The 19,644-nt window shown below is 50.6% G+C and overlaps 1 protein-coding gene across 2 annotated transcripts in view; it reads left to right on the plus strand.

The window, feature by feature from the left end:
- DGLUCY (D-glutamate cyclase) overlaps positions 1 to 19,644 on the plus strand; it is a 75,093-nt gene that overhangs the window by 51,021 nt on the left and 4,428 nt on the right. For both annotated transcript variants that reach the window (XM_082735626.1, XM_082735627.1), the window contains 4 exons: positions 3,539 to 3,638; positions 7,809 to 7,957; positions 10,625 to 10,744; positions 15,463 to 15,614. In XM_082735626.1, the coding sequence (XP_082591752.1) occupies positions 3,539 to 3,638; positions 7,809 to 7,957; positions 10,625 to 10,744; positions 15,463 to 15,614 (521 nt within the window). The remainder of the gene's footprint in view (positions 1 to 3,538; positions 3,639 to 7,808; positions 7,958 to 10,624; positions 10,745 to 15,462; positions 15,615 to 19,644) is intronic.

A 19,644-nucleotide genomic window follows, 5' to 3' on the forward strand; every position in this document is an offset into this window, starting at 1 on the left:
TCCAAAGGCTATATCTGAGCACACAGAAGCCATGTCACACAACAAATGTGTACGGAACACCTACTCTGTGCCAGGCACTGTCGTAGGATGTTGAGAGCCATCGATGGTTAAGCCTGACACCGTCCTGCCCTCATGGGCAAGCGCATCCCAGGGGAGTGTGGCGGGCGGCAAACCACATGGGGATAAAGGGAAGTGTGTGGTCCATAAGCAGGTGTAAATGCTGGGGGTGGGGGAGCAGGCCAGGATAAGGGGATAGGGGTGGCAGCCCAGGTGGTAGGCTGCAGTTCTAAACAGGATGGTCAGGGAAGGCCTCGTGGACAGGGTGACAGCAGAGCCAAGACTGTGAAGTTGCTGAAGGAAGAGGCCCCAGTCTGTGACCATGGCCAAAGCAGAAGCCGGGCAGTCTGGGAGTCCTGGTAGGTTTAAGAAAGGGCTACCGGCCAGCTGAGTGGCCTGGTACACATGAGGACAAGAGAAGCCAGAAGGGAGGACAGAAGGATCATGGGGGCAGCCTGGAAGGGCCTCCAGGGACCTGGGAGCAACTGGGCTTTTATTCCAGGTGGGAGGGGGCCCTAGAAGGGCACCGAGCAGAGGAGGGCCACATTCTGGCTTCAGCTTTAAAGAATCACCATCACCCAGGTAGCTGTAGGGACAAGGGTCGAAACTGGACAGGTCCCTGCAAGGAGATGAGATGGCTTGGGGTGCCCATCTCTTTGGTCCCCAGTGACTTCAGCCACCGCTGGAATGACCACCTGGGGCACCACACAGACCTGACCAGGCCCCATGGCAAGCTGGTGTTTTCAGGTTTTCTTCAAAGCTGTGCAAACCCACTCAGTCCACTAGTAAGGGGACTGATGCTTCTGGGAACCCCTCAACCTCTCAGAGACAGGCAGGTCTCCGTGGAACTGGGACCCCATTGCCTAGAGCAGTGACCTCGAATGTGCCCATTCCCTCCTGTTGGGCTTTCCTCCTTCCCGCCCTCACTTTCTGCCCATCACCTGCCTCCTGGGATCATCTTCCAAATAAACCGCCTGCACCCAAGTCTTTGGGTCAGACTCTGGTTTCAGAGAACCCCAAACAGACAAATGGTGTGGGTGGAAGTTTCGAGAAGTAGACAGCCCTGTCTCTATTTTGAACGTAGGGTCATGATTCTGGGTGGATTGGATGCAGGGGTGAGATGGGAGAAGAGGAGGCCTCCGCAGGTCAGGGAGGGTGATGGAGAGGGTGCGGCGGCAGGGGACCCACATCAGTGGAGACGTCAAGTAGACAGATCTACAAGTCAAGTTCAGGAGAGCCGTCTGGGCTGGAAAGATAAATTGGAGACCAGTTGGCATGTTGATGGCATATTGATGGCCTTTTAAGTCCAGACACAGAGTGAGATCACCTAGAGAAAAAGAGACAGAGAGAAGGTCCCAGGATTATACCCTGGAACGCTCCACACTGAAAGGTCAAGGAGGGGAGAGGGAGCCAGCCAGCGAGGCTGGGAAGGAACCGCACGGAGGACCAGGGGAAACTGAAGGATGGTATGGTGAACAAGGAGGAGGCACAGGCCACAGCGCTGCGGCCAGCCGCTGCCAGCAGGCTCAGCAGCCTCCCCCATCTGACAAGCGGCTTGGATATTTTTAGCTGTCCACTTTCCCAGAAGCAGGTCTGCCCTCGCAGCTCACCGGCTGGCCTGGCTCAGGGGCTCCCGCTGCCCGCGAGCTCAGAACTGGGGCTCACCCATGGGGTGGTTTCGAAGGCGGCCATCTGCTCTATTCAATTTTGCAGAACCTTTGTGACATGTGGACGAAGAAAGGGAAAGAGATGTGGCCTTTTAATGAAAATTAGTTCAGTTCCTCTTCTAACCAGAGGTTGCACATGTTTAAAGAAGAAAAAGCTTAGTCATTTCTTCCCTATCTTGGGCCTCAATGGACCAAATGGATAAATGGATTCTTTGCAGCTCAGGTGCGGGCTCCCATCTTGCCAACATTCCTTTGCCGAGGCTCTTCTTGTGTGTGCCCCCTGAGGGGTATGTTATGTTCCCTGCCCTGTTTGGCTCCCCAGTGCCCCTTCTTACCAGTATCCTGTATCCATGATCCGATGTCAGGAAGGAAGAACGCACCAGCCTTAACTTAGCACCTACTACATGCCAGACCCCCAGCTCACACCATCGCATCCATAGCAATCCTGGGTCGGGGGACACATGACTAACCCCATTTTGCAGAGGAGGAAACCCCAGCTAAGGGAGTCTCTGTGGCTTGTCCAAGGTCACACAGCTGGGAAGGTTGTTTGGAGGTGGTCAGTCCCCTTGCCAGGTCACCAGGCTGCCCCTCCCAGCACAGAAAGGGGCTGGGTCTTTCATATTGTGACCACGCCCCCAGCCCAGCCCCAATCCCCCCGCTTGTCCCTTGTAGAATGTGCTCGGTGAGTATCCCTTGGTGGACTGACTGTTCTCCTTTTGACTTTCCCCCTGAGACAACGGGTGGTTGAAGGGAGTCACATGGGGGGCCCCTTAGGGTCTCTGATAATGATTCTGTCTCCACCCACTGGGGAGGCGGTGGCAGCTCCCGAAGGGCTTGGGGCAGCCCTATTGTGAAGCCGGGGTGAGAAGCAGCATTTATAACACAAGCCCATGGTTTTAACGTAGACGCTGGGTCCGTCCCTGTCACAGGCCCACTGTTAACCATCTGCGTGGAGACCTCATCCTGGGCCCGGGAATGCACAAGCCTTCTACCCCCAACTGCTAGGAAGTGGATGCCTTCATAAAAACCAAGTCACTCTTACTTTAATCTGGGGTCTGTGTGTGCTTCCCACATATTCTATGTTAATATGTATTGTTAGTGCAATTAGGGAAGGTGCTGCTTTTGAGAGTCAAATTCACTCTGGCAGTCACTGCAATACCAGTAACCAGTTCCACACCCAGCCTCTGGGACCTCTCCACTGTTGTTCCGGAACTTCCCTGAAGGTATGCAGGGAGGAATGCAGGGAGGAGAGCAGATGAGAACTTGGAGTGTTCTGGGGTTGGGACCCTGACCTCCGGTCTTGCTTCACCCAACTTATGTAGCACCTCTGAACCTCCGTTTTCCTCTTCTGTAAAATGGGCTTAATAATGGTTCTTATCACAGAGAATTATTGTGACAATTAAGTGAGAGCATGCATGCCCCGTGCTTAGCGGAGGGCCAGCTCCCCGTCACCATGGTCACCACGTGTCCCCGGCACTCACGATGGCAGTGAGCCAGAATAGGCCTCCGTTCACGGGGTCTCGTGGACTATCTACAGGCAGCATATTTGCTTGCCCCCGAGAGTGGTGAAATAGCCCAATTCCACGCCCCTCAGGGTCACACAATCCGCCAACCCTAGAGTTTACTCAGGACTAAAAGTAAGCAAATATTCTTGGACTGAGGTCTCTCTCAGGTTTCCTAACAAAGTATTCGACAGGTAGGTGCAGCTCCGTAATGATAGTGATATTTTCCAAAGAAGCTTTTGAAAAGCCACCATGAATGCCCAAAATGCAACACCAGGGCTGACGTATCCGTCCTTCGCCTTTATTTTCAAGGTGTTCTGAAGACAGCAGTCCCCTTGCTAACTTTCCAAGGTGAATCAGCGGGAGCTGCTCAAGCATTTCTCTGCAAAGATGGGGACCCCAAGTCACCGAGGTACGTGTGTCCCATCCCCGTGTAAGCTGGCGATGGTTCTCACTTTCATGACTCCAGGAAGAACAGAGCCATGAGCCCAGGGGGTCTAATGGGGCAGGCTTCTGAGTTTCAGGGTGTCCTGGGGGCTTCTCATGGCATCTCTGGGCATAGCAGCTCCCTGAGAGACGGCATGTCCATAGATGGAGAAGAGAGCAAAGTTACAAGAACCAAAACCTAGCATGGGTCAAACAGGGTCATGACCCCTTAGAGAGCAGGGAGTCATTTTGGTGGGGTCACCGGCACGTTTGCAAGAAGAATGAGAAGCAGACATACCATCGTCCGTCCTGTGTGGTGACGGTAAGTACGCTGTCGTGACATTTTGTGCAAGTGGGTGTGTTTTTTACTGTGTGTTGTGATCAGATATTTTGGAAAATACATCTTTATTGTATGTAGGGTGTGTTTCAGATCTTATCTTTTTAATAGTGTTTTTTAAACTTTTTTGACAACAGTAATACCTTTTGCGCTGTAAACTGGTATGCACACGTGTGTACACACACACGCATACTCATATGCACAACTAAAACAAAGGTTCAGAAAACAGCCTTTACCCTTGCTATGTGCAATTTATTCTGACGCTTTCTACCCCAGTCTGTTCTAGTCTATTCTACAGTGCTCTGTTTTACTTTTCTGGAAATGTCAACCTAGCCTAATCAATTTATTTCACAACCCACTAATAAGTGTCCATTTAGAGCTTAAAAACCCTGCTTCCATAGGCCTGGCGTGTGTGCTGTTCTGCAGCTCACAGCAGAATTGATGATCATAACGAGGACCACAAGTCACCAAAACAAAGTTCAATTGTGGGTCCCATATGCTATTTAAAACTGCAAAAACATGTGTGGTTCCTATTAGAGATGTTTCTATTCTCCAGATGGTTGACATGTAAACAGAGCTCTGGATCTTCAGGGAGAAGCTAGAAAATTCTCTTGGGTGGGATCCCCGATGCCTGTTAACGCAGGTGCTGCTCTGTTCGCTGAGTGGAGGGGGGGCCAGACAGATCAGATTATTGTGGCGAGAGAGGCGTGTGCTGTCTTTGGAGAAGATGTGTTAACTCTTCTCAGGCAGCCGGCTTCCCAGGAGTGCATTCCTTCCCACTGTAGCTAAATGGTTCCTGCTGGCCTGAAAAAAAAAAAAAATCAATCCACCCATAAGGTATATAACTGACATTCTCCTGGAGGGAAGGTCCAGAAGTGGTGTTCTCCCTGACGGACAAAGAACATACTGATCTTAGTTGGAGGTCCTGTTCCAAACAGGCTTTTCATCACCATGGATATAGGTCTAGGGGAAATTCAAGGTCAAGTCTCCTTCCTCCGGTTGACTCTGCTTCTCAGTGGCTGCTTTTTTTCAGCCCCAGGCATGTAGTCTCAGGATGACGTTCTAAAACCTTCTCAGTGTGGGCGCCTGGGTGGCTCAGTGGGTTAAGCCGCTGCCTTCGGCTCAGGTCATGATCTTGAAAGACCCGCGGATCCCCTTACCCAAGAATCCAACACTGCCACTGGATGCAATCAGCAAGAGGTTCTTTATTGTTACGCAGGCGCCTGCGGGTGGTCAGCGCGAGCCTGCGGGTGGTCAACAGCTCCTGCTAGCTGAGCACACCCGGCTGGGGTGGTGCCGGGTTTTTATAGACAGGTACAAACAAGTTTTGGGTGGGGCGCAACTGATTGGTTGACAGAACTTTTGAAAAAGGCATACGTGGAGTTTGCTGATTGGCTTTGGGGACCCGAGCGCGAGAAGAGAGAGGCGGGAAGGGGGAACAGGCTGATTGGTTCTGAGGGCCCACGCGCGGGAGGAGAGAGGCGGGAAGGGGGAACAAGAAGGGGGAAGGTAGGAATGCCATCATGGCGTCCCTATTATTTCTATAAGCCAAGCAGTTACAGAAGGGCAAGAGAGCAATTAATCACGCAATTAATAACCTAATCTTATACCTAAAAGCCAGCGGTTTACAGAAAAGCAAACAAGCGGTTAGTTATCCTATCTGTCTACTAGGGGAGGGGTCTTTCTAGGGGAGGGGTCTTTCAATCTCAGGGTCCTGGGATCGAGTCCCGCGTCGGGCTCTCTGCTCAGCAGGGAGCCTGCTTCCCTCTCTCTCTGCCTGCCTCTCCATAAAAATAAATAAATAAATAAAACCTTCTCAGTGGCCTGATCCCAAACATCTATGATGTCACCACATTCTATACAACGGGGGGCATAGCCAGGCACTCAGAGTTTAGATTTTTTTTTATTAAGGTAAAATATACATAACATAAATGTTACCATTTTAAGCACGCAGTTCAGTGACATCAAGGTCGACTTGCACCGGTGTGCAGCCATTCCCACTGTCCATCTCCAGAACGTTTTCATCTTCCCAAATGGGAATGCTGTACCCATTAAACAGCGACTGTCCATTCCCCCGGGACCCCAGCCCCTACCTTCTGTCTCTGTGAATCGACTGCTGTTGTCCTTCATAAGAGTGAGACCATCCGGTATTTGTCCTTCAGTGATGGGCTTATTTCAGTTTGCAAATTATCCTCAAGATTCCTCTACGTTGCGGTATCTGTTAGAATTTCCTTTCTTTGTAAGGCTGGATAATATTCCCTTGTATGTGCGTGCCACAGTCTGCCTCTCTGTCCCTCTGTTTGTCCCTGTCGTCTAGTGTGAATAATGCTACTGTGAACAAAGGAGTCCCAGCATCTCTTTGAGACCCTGCTTTCAGTACTTTGGGGTGCGCACCCAGACGTGCAATCCCTGGACCCTGTGGTGATTCTATTTCACATTTTTTGAGGAACAGCCACACGGTTTTCCACAGCAAAGATTTTAAAGAACTCCATCATGGGGCACCTGGGTGGCTCAGTCAGTTAAGCACCTGACTCTTCATTTCAGCTCAGGTCACAATCTCAGGGTCATGAGATCAAGCCCAGCTTCAGACTCCATGCTCAGCAGGGATCCCTGCTTGAAATTCTCTCTCTCTTTCTCTCCCTCGCCCTCTGACGGACAGAGAACATACTGATCTTAGTTGATCTCTCGCTCTCTGTAATTAGTTAATCAATCTTACAAAAAATAAAGAATTCCATTGTGGGGGATTTAGAGAGCCATAAAGGTGCAATTTTCATAAGTTGGTTTATCAAGACAAGATTCCTCCTGATAATGATAACAGCCACCAAGACCACCAGTTACCATGCACTGAGTAGGTACGGGCCTGTCTGCAAAGTACCTCTCGTGTGTTTTCTCCATTATATTGTTGAAGCCTCTTTGAAACCCTGTGAAGTCGATAATTCAGTGTCCTACAGTGAGGCCCAGGGAGATTCCTTTCACCACTGTATGAGACCAGCCCTATGGTCAGGTCATCGGATGTAGCAAACGTGGGTCAGAGAGGCTAAGCACTTGGCCAAGGCCAGGAGCGTGAGAGTCTGGACAGGAGCCTACACCATCTGATTCCGCACCCCATAAGCCTGCTGTCACTGTCTATGCCACCTATCTAATCTCGGTCTTGCATTAGATTCATTTGTCTTCCATTTCAACTCTTTAAGTCTGTCTGTGTACGTAAACGGAACAAGATCCTGGGAGAAGGCAGTGGTGCACCAAGAGCAGGCAATGCTTAGACCTCCGGGTGCTGGCGCCCACCGGCTGGTGGAGATTGGGCCAGGACACCGGCAGCGTCCAGTACGTGACCCTGACCGTCAGCCTTCCTAGATCCACAGCCTCTGACTCTAATGAACTGTTAAAGATTCTGATGATATTTTCATTTTTTAAAAGATTTTATTTGTATATTTGAGAGAGAGCGCGCGTGCACGTGTGCACATGTGCGGTGGGGAGGGGCGGAGGTAGAGAGAGAGAATCTCAAACAGACTGAGCAGAGCCTGGAGCCCAACGCGGGGCTCGAGCTCACAACCCTGAGATCAGACCTCAGTCACAATCAAGAGTTGGATGCTCAACAAACCGAGTCACCCGGGTGCCCCAAGATTCTGGTGATATTTTTCTAAATAATCTGATAGACAAGCCCCCAGTACAAGCCCTAGCAGTTAGACCTAAAGGCTAAGCCAAATTCTGTAGGAGTGAAGGAAACAGAGAAAAAATGCAAGGGTCCTTCACACAAACACATGACCCAGCCAGGCAGCCACCCTCCCATAAGGCCACCATGTCCTTGCTTCCTGGCAGATTCGACCATCTGGTGGCAATTGAGCGTGCAGGAAGGGCTGCCGATGGCAATTACTACAACGCCAGGAAGATGAACATCAAGCACTTGGTTGACCCCATTGATGACCTTTTCCTGGCATCATGGAAGATTCCTGGAATCTCATCAACCGGTAAGCGGGGAGCACTGAGAATTCAGCAAGAATGTGTCAGCGCTAACTGCCTTTTTACTGACTATAGAACACTATAGAATGACAGGAAGGAGTTCTATGGGGACTGTAGCTTTCTGCCCCAGCATTGTTTATTATGGCCAGTTTAGATGATAAAGACACCATCACTTAGAAATCCAACATTCCCACAAGCAAGAAAGGGAAATGATGCTTAATCGAGCACGTCGACTGGCCCAGCTCTAAAATATTAAAACTAATAATCAAATAATAATAATAATAAAATTGACACAAGGTATATACTATTAGTCATACAGGACACAGTTACCACATATACTGTTTCATCTTCTCAGTGCACTCATTTCGTTGATTAGTACAATATTTTGACTGCTAATGATATAGTAATGTGACCACTTGTGTTTGTACAGAACTATATGGTCTTCAAAAAGGTTTCACATCCATATGCTGTCGAAGCTTCTTTAAAACCCTGGAAGGTAGATAAGACAGGCAGAGTGTTCAAAAATGAGGCCCAGGGAGGTTCCTCGAGGTCACCTAGCCCATTAGTGATGCGGGTAGAATTTAGGAGTCCAGACTCCCAGAATCCCTTCCGACATGTTTTTCATGGAATCCTGTTGCCTTAATGAATTTCTGAAAGGCTTGACCCAACTCCCAGAGCAGCGTTCCTCCCCTGGGGCTGGGTATAGACCCTCGGGTAATGAAGGCAAGTTTCTCATTCTGTGTTTAATTGTTCTCTTTGTTCAGACACTTTAGAGTGGTTCCCGGACTCATTAGTCACCTTTGGCTTTTGAGGTTTTTGATGAGACAATGAAAGTCTTCCTGGTTGAGTAGAAAATTTCTGCAAAGCGCCTGGTCTTTCCCAGAAGAGGCCTTGGGTGTGGTACCCACAGCACACTTGGCTTCAGCTTCCTGCCTCCCTGGGCTGGACAGGCCAAGGACTTGAGGGCTGGGGGAAGGAATGCCCAGAGTGGGGAAGGAAGGGGTCCCCAAGTCAAAGGGGAGATCAGGATCCGAAGGTGCTGTTCTTTCCCAGCCAAATGGACCCCCAATCTTTGCTGATCCCCCCAAGGCTGCCCCCAAGACTGCAGAGGAAGCAAGTCGAGCTGGCTGTGCCTTCAAACTGTTCCCTCTGTCGACCTCTGGAGCCTCCTTTTATCCTCAGGAGCCCAGGCTTCTCCAGGGGTCCCCACGGTCCCCTGCCCTGTAGGACCATCCCTGTCTTTCCTCTCCTCTGTTCCATCGACACCCCGTTCCTCAGCTTCCGCAGGCTGCTGGCTTGTCACGGACCTAATACTGACCTGCCGCTTCGCACCCAGCTCCCGCCCCTCTCAGAGACCCCGGGAGTGTCCTCAGGTGAAGAAAACAAGGCCCAGGCAGGACTGACCTGGGGAGCAAACAAGACAAAATTCATGAAGTACGAAAGACCAGAGACAGACGTAGACAAACACCAATGCTAGCTTTGTCATGGTTTCCCTTCATTCGGTCGCTGCCGTGGGCCTAGAAAAGGATGTGTGTCAGTCTGTCTTAGTCTGATGAAGAGAGAAGTCCTCAGGGTGTGGACCTGAGGCACCAGGCCATTGAGACCGTCTGATTCTTTCGGCTGTGTCCAGGTCTCCAGTGCTCGAGGTGGGGAGCTCTCGTCCCCGTCCACCACCTCACGATGAATGTGGCCTCAGCTGGATTTTTTGCACGCGTTCTAGGCCTCTGTAGAAATCCACACAGAAACAGCCATGCAACCATGCCTCAGTCCAGTGCCTGGGGGACCTGTTACCTTGAGGCAGCGACAACTGTCTCCCTGCTGACCTCTGACCCACAGAATCCTCCAGAAACAGCAGGACACAGGACCAAGGGCGGTCCTCTAGCACCACCCGAGACGGCAGCAGGTTGCGGGGTTGGTTACATTATTTTCACCGTGTGCCTGTGAGGGGGGAACCCTGGTTTTTATTTTTAGCCAATCCCCTATCTTCAACACCATTCACCAAAGAGTTAAATAATTTCGAACACTGATTTATTGTAGCATGTTTGTTCTAGCATTTATTACACAAATTAACAAACCCTTGGATGCCTCTTCCGCCTTTAAATGGGGTCTCTTTCACCAGCCAACCAACTCCCCCTGTGGTACAGAGTCCTGATTCAGCTACTTCCCAGGGCACCGGGCACCCCTCTAGCATAGACGAAGATGAACTGACACACCTGTATTTCATCCTCTTTCACCAGAAACCTTTAAAGCAAATGGCAGAATTGAGCTTAACCATCTCTACCTGTTCGCCACCGCACAGATGGGGCTCATGACCTTGTAGCCCATCCCTGAACAGGAGCCACTCAAAAGTTGAGGAAAGCCACACCTGCTTCTCCCATGGACCTGGTAGCACCAGCATAGGGGTCCCTATCTGTGACTAGGGAGTGAGACTCAGTAGGGGACATGGCCGCACGCTGGTGAATTCCAAACTTCAACTCACTTTTACCTAAAGAAGCCTCTAGAAGACCTGAAGGAGAAGTACATCTCCTGGTTGTCTGAAAATAGACCCCAAGCCCATCCTTTTCCCCTTCCTGAGGCAACACAACCCATGCGAAGGGGCTCCCCTGCTCCCAAACCGTCCTCCCCAATTCTGTCGGATCCTGTACATGGACTGACTTGGTTCTTCTTCCCTTTAGGGATCGGTGATGGGGGCAATGAGCTTGGGATGGGCAAAGTCAAGGAGGCTGTGAAGAGACACATACGAAATGGGGATGTGATCGCCTGTGACGTGGAGGCTGACTTTGCCATCATCACTGGTGAGTGCTCAGATGGTGGGCCAGTCAGACCCGGCTCCCCAGGAGGAGGGACCTGGAGGCCTGGAGCCTGTCCAGCCAGAAGCTCCCCTCCCCCGAGAGTGGAGTCTCCAGGGTGCCAGGTCAAGATGAGGACCTGGTTCTCAGCCTTAGGCCTCTCATTCAGTCATCCAACAAACACTGGTCCTGGAGTTAGTGTGGCAAGGGTCGTGCTCCACAGGGCTCTTGCTCTAGTGGGGGCAGATGGACAAGGAGCCCTAAGAAAGAAATACACCAGCTCGTGCTAAGTAGTACGAGATGCTACAGGGAGATGAAAGACAGGGCCGGCAGGCCACTTTAGATCGGTGGTCAGGGAAGACCTCTCTGAAGAGGAGTCAACCATGCTTTCCTCTGTGCCTCCTGCATGGTGGAAGGGAGGTGAACAATCTGGTAAATGTTCGGAGGGGGCAAAATTCTTCCCACCTCTCTTCAGACTTACCTCTGCCCCAGGCTGCCCTGTCCTTCCCTTTCCCATCAGGACCGACCTTGCCCATGTCCAGGTCCTAAAGGTCCTAAAGGAACCCATCTCTCCTCCCTTGACTGCACCACAAGTTTCAGGACTTTTGACAGATACCCAAGAAAGGCTCTCCCATTTCATCCTCAAAACAGAGCCTGGAGAGGAGTAGAAATCTCTGAGGGAATTAGTACCAGGGTAGGAAAACCTGCAACTGATGGATGGCTGGAGATTCAGTGTGGACAGTTCTAAGAGTTCAAAACTCCACGGGGCCCTGGTCACAAGGGGTCCCCACTTTTGTGACTTTTGCCCCATTAGTTCGACCTGGTCCACACCATGGATATCAGAGAAAAATCCCCTTGTGCTTTTGGAGGTAGAGGGAAGAAGCCATTTTGAAATATATCAGAGATCTCCATTTTTTTTTAAAGATTTTATTTTTTTATTTGAGAGAGAGAGAGAGCGAGTGAGCAGGTATGCAGAACAGGGGAGAAGGACGAGGGAGAAGCAGACTCTCCACTGAGCAGGGAGCCCCATGCAGGGCTTGATCGCAGGACCCTGAGATCATGAGTTGAGCCAAAGGCAGACATTCAACCCACTGAGCCACCCAGGCGCCCCCAGAGCACTCCATTCATAACCAGGCCCACCCTCAGGAGAAACTGTTTTACCTGAGCCTAGCGGGCTCGGGTTTTATCAGATCCCAACCTACCTGGGGGGAAAGGAAACACCCAAAAGTAGTCAACATGAAACAACAGATGGTCATATAAGCAGAGACATAGAAATTCTGAGAAAAAATGAAAAAGAAATGCTAGAAATCAAAAACACTGCAACAGAAATGATGAATGCTCTGGCTGGGCCCACTAGCAGGCTGGACACAGCTGAGAAAAATCACCTGTGACCTTGAACATACGACAATAGGAACTTCTAAAACTGGAAAGCCAAGAGAAAAAGACTGGATGAGACAGAATAGAATATCCAAGCATTGTGGAACAATGACAAACATCCATGTAATAGGAATATCAGAAGGAGAAGAAAAACAGAAAGGAAGAGAAGCAATATTTTGAGCCTCTGCCTTCAGCTCAGGTCATGATCTCAGGGTCCTGGGATCGAGCCCCGCATCAGGCTCTCTGCTCAGCAGGGAGCCTGCTTCCCCCTCCTCTCTGCCTGCCTCTCTGTCTACTTGTGATTTCTCTCCCTGTCAAGTAAATAAATAAAATCTTTTTTAAAAAAATAAATAAATAGGGGTGCCTGGGTGGCTCAGTCTGTTGAGCCACTGCCTTCGGCTCAGGTCATGATCCCAGGGTCCTGGGATCGAGCCCCGCATTGGGCTCTCTGCTCAGCGGGGAGCCTGCTTCCCCCTTTCTCTCTGCCTGCCTCTCTGCCTGCTTGTGATCTCTGTCTGTCAAATAAATAAATAAATAAATAAAATCAATCTATAAATAGATAAATAAATAAGACAATAATGACTGAGATCCCCCCCCACCAGATTAATGTCAGACACTAAACCATAGATCCAGGAAGCTCAGAGATCACCAGCAGGGTAAAGGAGGAGCTCAGGTAGGAATTACATCCAGCTTCTCCTCAGAAACCACACAGGCCATAGAGTAGCATGACATATTGCAAGTGTTGGCAGAAAAAAACCCACTGACCTAGAATTCCGTGCCCTGTGAAATTATCCTTCAAAAGTGAAAGAGAAAGAAAGAATTTCTCAAACAGGGCATCATTTCTAGTAGATCTGCCTTGCAAGAAACGTTAAAAGAAACTTTCAGGGAGAAGGAAAACTGCATAGGTCAGAAACTCAGATCTGCACCAAGAAGAGCATTGGAGGATGCATAAGTGAAGGCAAAATAACTTTAATTTTTCTTGTTCTGAAATTGGTCTAACAGATAACACCTTATTCAAAACAATAATAGGAATGACTCATTCAATTACGTTCCTGTGTGTAAGTGAAGTGATTGACAGCAATCATTCAAGCAATGAGAAGGAAGAATGAGGAGTGTTTGCCCTAACTGTGAAATGGTTGTTTGAAAGTGAGCTTGGATTTGTTGTAAAGGTATATTGCAAACTCCAGGGCAATCATTAAAAATAATTTTTTAAAAAAAGAGGTATTATGGATATGCTAAGAAAGGAGAGAAAATAGAATCCTATAACATCTTCACTTAAAACCACAACAGGCAGAAAAGGGGTGGAAGACAAAAACAGGGGTTTTAAAAAAAAAAGAGCTAGAACAACAAACAAAAAATAGTAACCAATGTGGAAGATATTAATCCAGCCGTATCACTGATCACCTTACATGTCAGTGGTCTAACTACCCCCAGTTAAAAGGCAGAGATTGTTAGAGCAGATCAGAAAGTAAGACTCAACTATAGTTGTAAGAAACCCACTTTAAATATAAAAACACACATAGATTAAAAGTGGATGGAGGGAGGAAAATCTACTGGGTGAACAATAATCAAAACAAAGCATTAGTTGCTATATTAATCTCAGACAGAGCAGACTTCAAGCAGGGAAAGTTATCAGGATCAAAGTGGAGCAGTCCATGATGTAAAGGGGTCATACTCCAAGAAAATATAACAATTTTTTTGTTTGTTTGTTTTGGTTTGGGACATAACAATTCTTTTTTTCAAGTTTTATTTAAGTAATCTTTACACCCAGTGTTGGGATTTGAACTCGCAACCCCAAGGTCAAGAGTCACAGGCTTTTCTGATGGAGCCATTCAGGTGCCCCAAAGACACAACAATTTTTTTAAGTTTTTATTTATTCATTTATTATTAGAGAGAGTGTGTGTGTGTGAGTGTGAGCCAGGGGAGGGGCAAAAGGGGAAGGAGAGAATCCCAAGCAGACTCCTCAGGGTTCAATCCCATGACCCCGAGACCACCACCCGAGTGGAAACCAAGAGTTGGACACCAGACCCGCTGAGCCACCCAGGCGCCCCAAGACATAAAATTCTTCATGCGTATGCTCCTAACACAGAGTGTCAAATATGTGAGGCAAAAGCTAATAAAGACACCAAGAGAAATGGATGATTCTACTCTAAAATCTACAGAGACTTTATTAGCCTTCTGTCAGAAAGGGACAGATCCAGCAGGCAGAAAATGAGTAAGGGCATCGTTGAAATCGACAACACCATCTAACTAGCTGGAAATAATTGAGGGCCGCCTGGGTGGCTCAGTGGGTTAAACATCTGACTCTCGATTTCGGCTCAGGTCATGATCTCAGGGTCATGAGATCAGGCCCCATGTCGGGCTCCACACTAAGCGTGAAGCCTGCTTGAGATTGTTTCCCTCTCCTGCTGCCCCTCCCCTCAGCAGCCCCTCCCCTGCCTCGTTCTGATGTATGTCTTCTCTTTATGTTCCACACTCTTTTGTACTCACTGCATATTGGGACTTTTTCCTACCTCCAGGGCCCCCACTCTCCACCCTTCCTCTGATAAATCCTGCCCAGCCTACAAGCCCTGTATGAAATGACCCCTCTTCTTTGAACTTTTCCCAGACCAGGCGGGACAAGTGGTCCTTCCGGAGTGCTCCCATCACCCTCCGTGACCTCCTCCCTCGCTGTGCGTCAGCTGGGTGCACAGGCCCTCTCTCCCCGGGTCCGGAGCTCCTCTTTCTTTCTTAGCTCTGACGCCCAGAGTCTAGCAGGTCCTTCATCAATCCTTCTTCAGTTGAAGGAAGAACTCTGGCAGGTGTCAGAGAAGAGCCGGGGAGGTCGTCCTCGCGCTGGGGGCTGTGAGCTGCCTTGGGGTTGGCTCACAGAAAAGGAAGGCAGGTAGAAGCTAACCTAGGAACCCTCTTCGAGTACAGTCAGCCAGCCGCTCAGAGGACCGGCTTCTGCACAGCATCACAGACACAAGTCCGCCATGCAGGAGAGTTTCTTAATGTCAGAAGATCTGCAGCGGCTTCCTAGGGGGAGAGCCTGAAGCTTCTCGGCTGGTCGGTGGGTAATTGTAGGTAATCCAGGTGGTTTTGGAGCAATGCCTCTCGATCTTTAACTTGAATCAGCATCCCCTGGAGAACTGATTACTACTCCGTGTGCTCCCTGTCTTTCCTGCGGAGTTCCTCTGACGTAGGTCTGCACTGGGATCCACGGATCCGTATCTCACAAGTTCTCTGGTGCCACGCGTGGCCCTGACCTTGGGGCCATTCTCTGAGGTGAGTTCTAGCTGCTGAGTGGCAGGGTGACGGACCCCATTACCTTTCCACTTCTATGATAGAATCTTTTTTTGTTCTAGGTGTTTCTAACTGGGGAGGCTATGCCTTGGCCTGTGCGCTGTACATCCTAAACTCATGTGAGGTCCACCGACATTACGTCAGGAAGGCAGTTGGGCCCTCCAGATCACCTGGGGAGCAGAATTGGACTCAAGCCCTTCCATCTGTTGCCAAGGTAACATACCAGATGGCCACATCCTGGCGTGATGAGCAGGCCTGTTCCCGGCTATAAGCTGAGGGTTCCAGGCTATAAGCTGAGGGTCCCAGGCTATAAACCAAGAGTTCCAGGCTATGAACAGAGGGTTCCAGGTTACAAGTCGAGGGTTCTGGCTTATAAACTGATGGCCAGCACCACTGCTGGAAGCACCACAGCACCACCACAGCTAGAAGCAGAATTTCCTCTATAGGGAAGCAGAATTTGTTACCCCACAATGTGGCTCTTTGACATGTGGATTATTTTAGGCTGATTATTTTAAAAAAACAGAAGGACTCCATGACTCCGCCATTCCCTCCTTGGGCCTCAGTTCCTGTGGCCGCATCTGCTGACTCTGATTCCAGGCTCAAACCCACCTCTTCATGCCCTGCTCCTCCCAGAGCCTAGAGCACCTTCTGCGGGAATTTTCCAGAGTAATTTGGATCTTGGGAAAGTGGCACCAAAGCCCTGAGTTTATGTTGAAATTCCAGGCCTGAGGTGACTTCCCCTGAGAGCTGTAGCTTCTGCCTGAGCTTCCCCTTCACCTGACAGCAGGCAGCAGGCTGACAAGGCTGCAGAGCCTGAATCAGTGGAGGGAGCTGGGGTGTGTGGCCTGAAAGGGGCAAGACTGGGGGGGCCTGAGGCCTCACACCTGAATGGTGTCCTGGGGGAGGGAGACAGACCGTGCCCTCAGCCACTTGAGAGAGACAAAAGCTGGCCAAGGGGCAGAGGTCGCAAGAGCGGACTATGGTTCACGGAAAGGAAGAGCTTGCCTTCTGCAGAGCTTCCCAGCCCTGTGAGGAGGAAGGCCCTGACAGGGGCCCAGTCAGGGTTGAGGGAAGGGTTCTTGTGCTAGGTCGCTTTCCCAGTCTGGTCCCCCAGAGGTCTAGCCTGCTAAAGGCAAGACCAGAAACTGAGTTTCTTATGTCTGCTTTCCCAGCAACCAGCAGAGGGAAACAGGGTGCTTGGTAAATTCTAGAGAATGAATGAATAAATGAACAAATGAACGTATGGATGGATGGACGGATGGACAGATGTAGTGCCCTGTTAGGACAAGCAGTTCCCTCACCTCAAAGGCATCTGAATGAGCTCAGGGTCATCTTAAACCCCAGAGTGCAAAGCCCACCCCAGGCTTCCTGGCTCAGTTGGCCTGAAGTAGGCCAGACAAGCAGCCTATCTGACACATTCTGGGTGACCACACTGGGACACCCTGGATTCGACGGTTGGTCTGGGGAGACGGGAATGCAGTCTAAGGGCAGGAGGGTTCCCGAGCGTTGAGCCTGGACATAACAGCTCAGGTGGGGAGAGCAATTGTGATGAGTGCCCAGGCGGCCCGTGGCTGAGGCCCAGAGCCCCTCACTGCTGAGAAACATGAGCTTCCAGAACCTGGTGTGTCCCTCTGTTTCTCTCTTTCTGCCACCTGCCTGCCCATTTCTCCCTAAAACCTCTCTGGATTGGTATTGTGCCCACTTTACAGATGAGGGAGCTGGGATTCCCACAGGGGAGGTGGCTTGCCCCCCCCACACAGCCGAGATGGGGAGCTGGGACCTGAGTCTGGGTCTCTCTGACTCCATTCTCTGGGCTCATTCCAAGGCTCAGAAGTTTCCCGGTTCCTGGTAATGCCACGGTGCCATATGGTGGGGGTTGGGGTCGGGGGATAGAGCTGCTGAAGGATATTTTCAAGGGAAATGGCCTGCCCCAGTGGTGCCCAGAGGGCCTTGGGTACTTTCTTTGCATTTCCTGGATCTGAACTGGAAAAAAAGCCTCAGGGGCCTGCCTCACCCGTGATTCCTGATTCACACAGACACAAAAGAATGAACCCAGCCAGGAAAATTCATACAACCCAAACACTTACCCTCCAGGGATGGAAAATACTCCCTTTGGGTTTCTACACCGTTCTTCATAAATACATTAATAATGTATCACCCTGAGGAGGAAAATAAAAGGGAACATTTTCAAAACAAAAGTACAAACACATGTGTGTTGAGCCCCTCCTCTGGGCCAGGCCAGCTTTGCTCTGGGAGAAAATGGAGGGTTAGACCCAGCCCCAGGGTAGGGAACTCGGGATCCACTGCGGGTGGATGGAGGGTAGAAGGATAGAAGTGTGCAGGGCTGTGGGGACAGAGCACAGGCCCTTAGCTCATTCAGAGAGCTCAAGACAGGCTGCCTGGAGGAGGTGGCACTGAGCTGGGTCTTGGAGAGTGAGTCGGCTCTAAGTAACCAGGTAGGAGAGGGTGGGAAGGGCCTTCCAGGCAGCAAGACCCGCAAAACAAAGGTGCCAGGGGCATGAAGCAATGCCGTGTACAGGAGAAAGAACTGGAATCCTCACAGTGGAGCTCTGTAGGTCGCTCCCTGCGCATCCCTGAGTCATCAAGGAGTGCTGGGCAGAGCTGGGGCCTGAGCGGGCGGTGCAGCCGGATTGGCTAGGGCGTGAGGGATGTCCTTCATCTTGGCAGTGTGAGTTGCTTGTCAGCGGGGCCTTCTGTATCAGGGGTCTGATCTGATCGTGACCGTGTCGGGTGTGGGCACCGTGCGGGGGAGCCCAGGGAAGGCGGCCGCCACCATCTAGGGCACCCCCTGCCCGCTCTGGCCTTTCGCTGTGCCCGGGAGGTTTATCTGAGGGCATGTCTCAGACCTTGTCAGGAGCTACAAGCTGACTGATGACAACTTAGAGGAGGGACTACGGATGGATGGACGGATGGACGGATGGATAACGCAGATCATGGAGAAGGCAGGATTGTGGCTTCATCCTGCTCCTGTTCTCTTCCAGCACTCCCAACCCACTCCATTTCTCTTGCTAGCTTTGAAACACTGAGTTACATGGAATAGAGAAGTGCTTCAACCATAAGTGGACAGCAGGTGGATTTTTCCGTATGTACACATCCACGCAGCCATTGCTAATGTCATGGCACAGAACAGTTCTAACTTTCTGAGGTGGTTCAGTGATGCCTGGAAATTTGCCGGCTGTCCCTGCTGGTCCAGCTGTTCCTGTGGCTCTTCCTAGAGGCTGAGTGCCAGCCCATTCCTAAGCTGATGATGGCTCACATGCACCCTGACGCCCCCAAGGACCCTCCCTGGGGCCCAGAAGGATGGGAATGGTGCCAGCAGGCAGTGTGTGGGAGGAAATGCACCCCCCACTCCCAGATCCTAGAAGCACTCCCCCATAAAGAGAGGATATGACCCAATGGGGAGAGAAATGGAAGAATAAAACCCAAACAAAGGGCAGGAAATGGCATTCTGGGCCAGGCAGCCTCTGGGAAGGGGCTGGAGGACAAAGAGATGCCAGGAAATGCCCTTGGGTGTCCCTCCCAGGGCAGAATGGAAATGCAGGCTCTCAGACCAGCGGAGAGGAGAGCCACTCCCAGGCGACCTTTGCCAGCTCATTCTCCATTGTTTGGACAAGTTTGCCAAGCACCCCTGGCTTGGCTCATTCCTGCTCTTTTATCACCTGTGGTCCTAGATGCACCCCCCCCCAGAAAGCCTTTCCTGAACCAGTCTGATAATGGGGGTTGGATGCCCCTGCCCTGTGCTGTGATCTCCACGGACCATTCCTGCCTGATCAGTCATCTGGACTGTGCACTCCCCAGAGCAGGGACCGTGTCCCATTCACCTCTGTATCCCCCGGTTCAAGGCGTGGCAGGTAGCAGGCAAGACAGCTTTGACTTTGATGGGGGTGGGATCACTGAGCAAGTGCCTGAGAAGAGCCCTTCTCAGAGACTCTCTGCTGGAGAGTCTTGGTCCCCTCCACCCGTTCCCCTCCTCTGCTGGGGGAGGAGGAGGGAGAGGATGGGCTGGACTTCTGCCCCTTGGGTACCATCCTCCTTGTGTCTTCACTTTAGACCCACCTTTCTCAGGGTGACCAGAACCTTCTAACCAGAGGGAGATGCATGGAGGGCAAGTAGGCAAGTAGTTGTTTGGGACCTTACTTTCGGAGGAAGTGAGGAGGAGAATTGAATCACTTAAAAAAAAAAAAAAAATTCAGCAAGTACGGTAAAGGAAAAAAAGCTCTGGG

Source organism: Mustela nivalis, assembly GCF_964662115.1.
Source record: "Mustela nivalis genome assembly, chromosome: 6".
Classification (NCBI taxonomy): Eukaryota; Metazoa; Chordata; class Mammalia; order Carnivora; family Mustelidae; genus Mustela; species Mustela nivalis.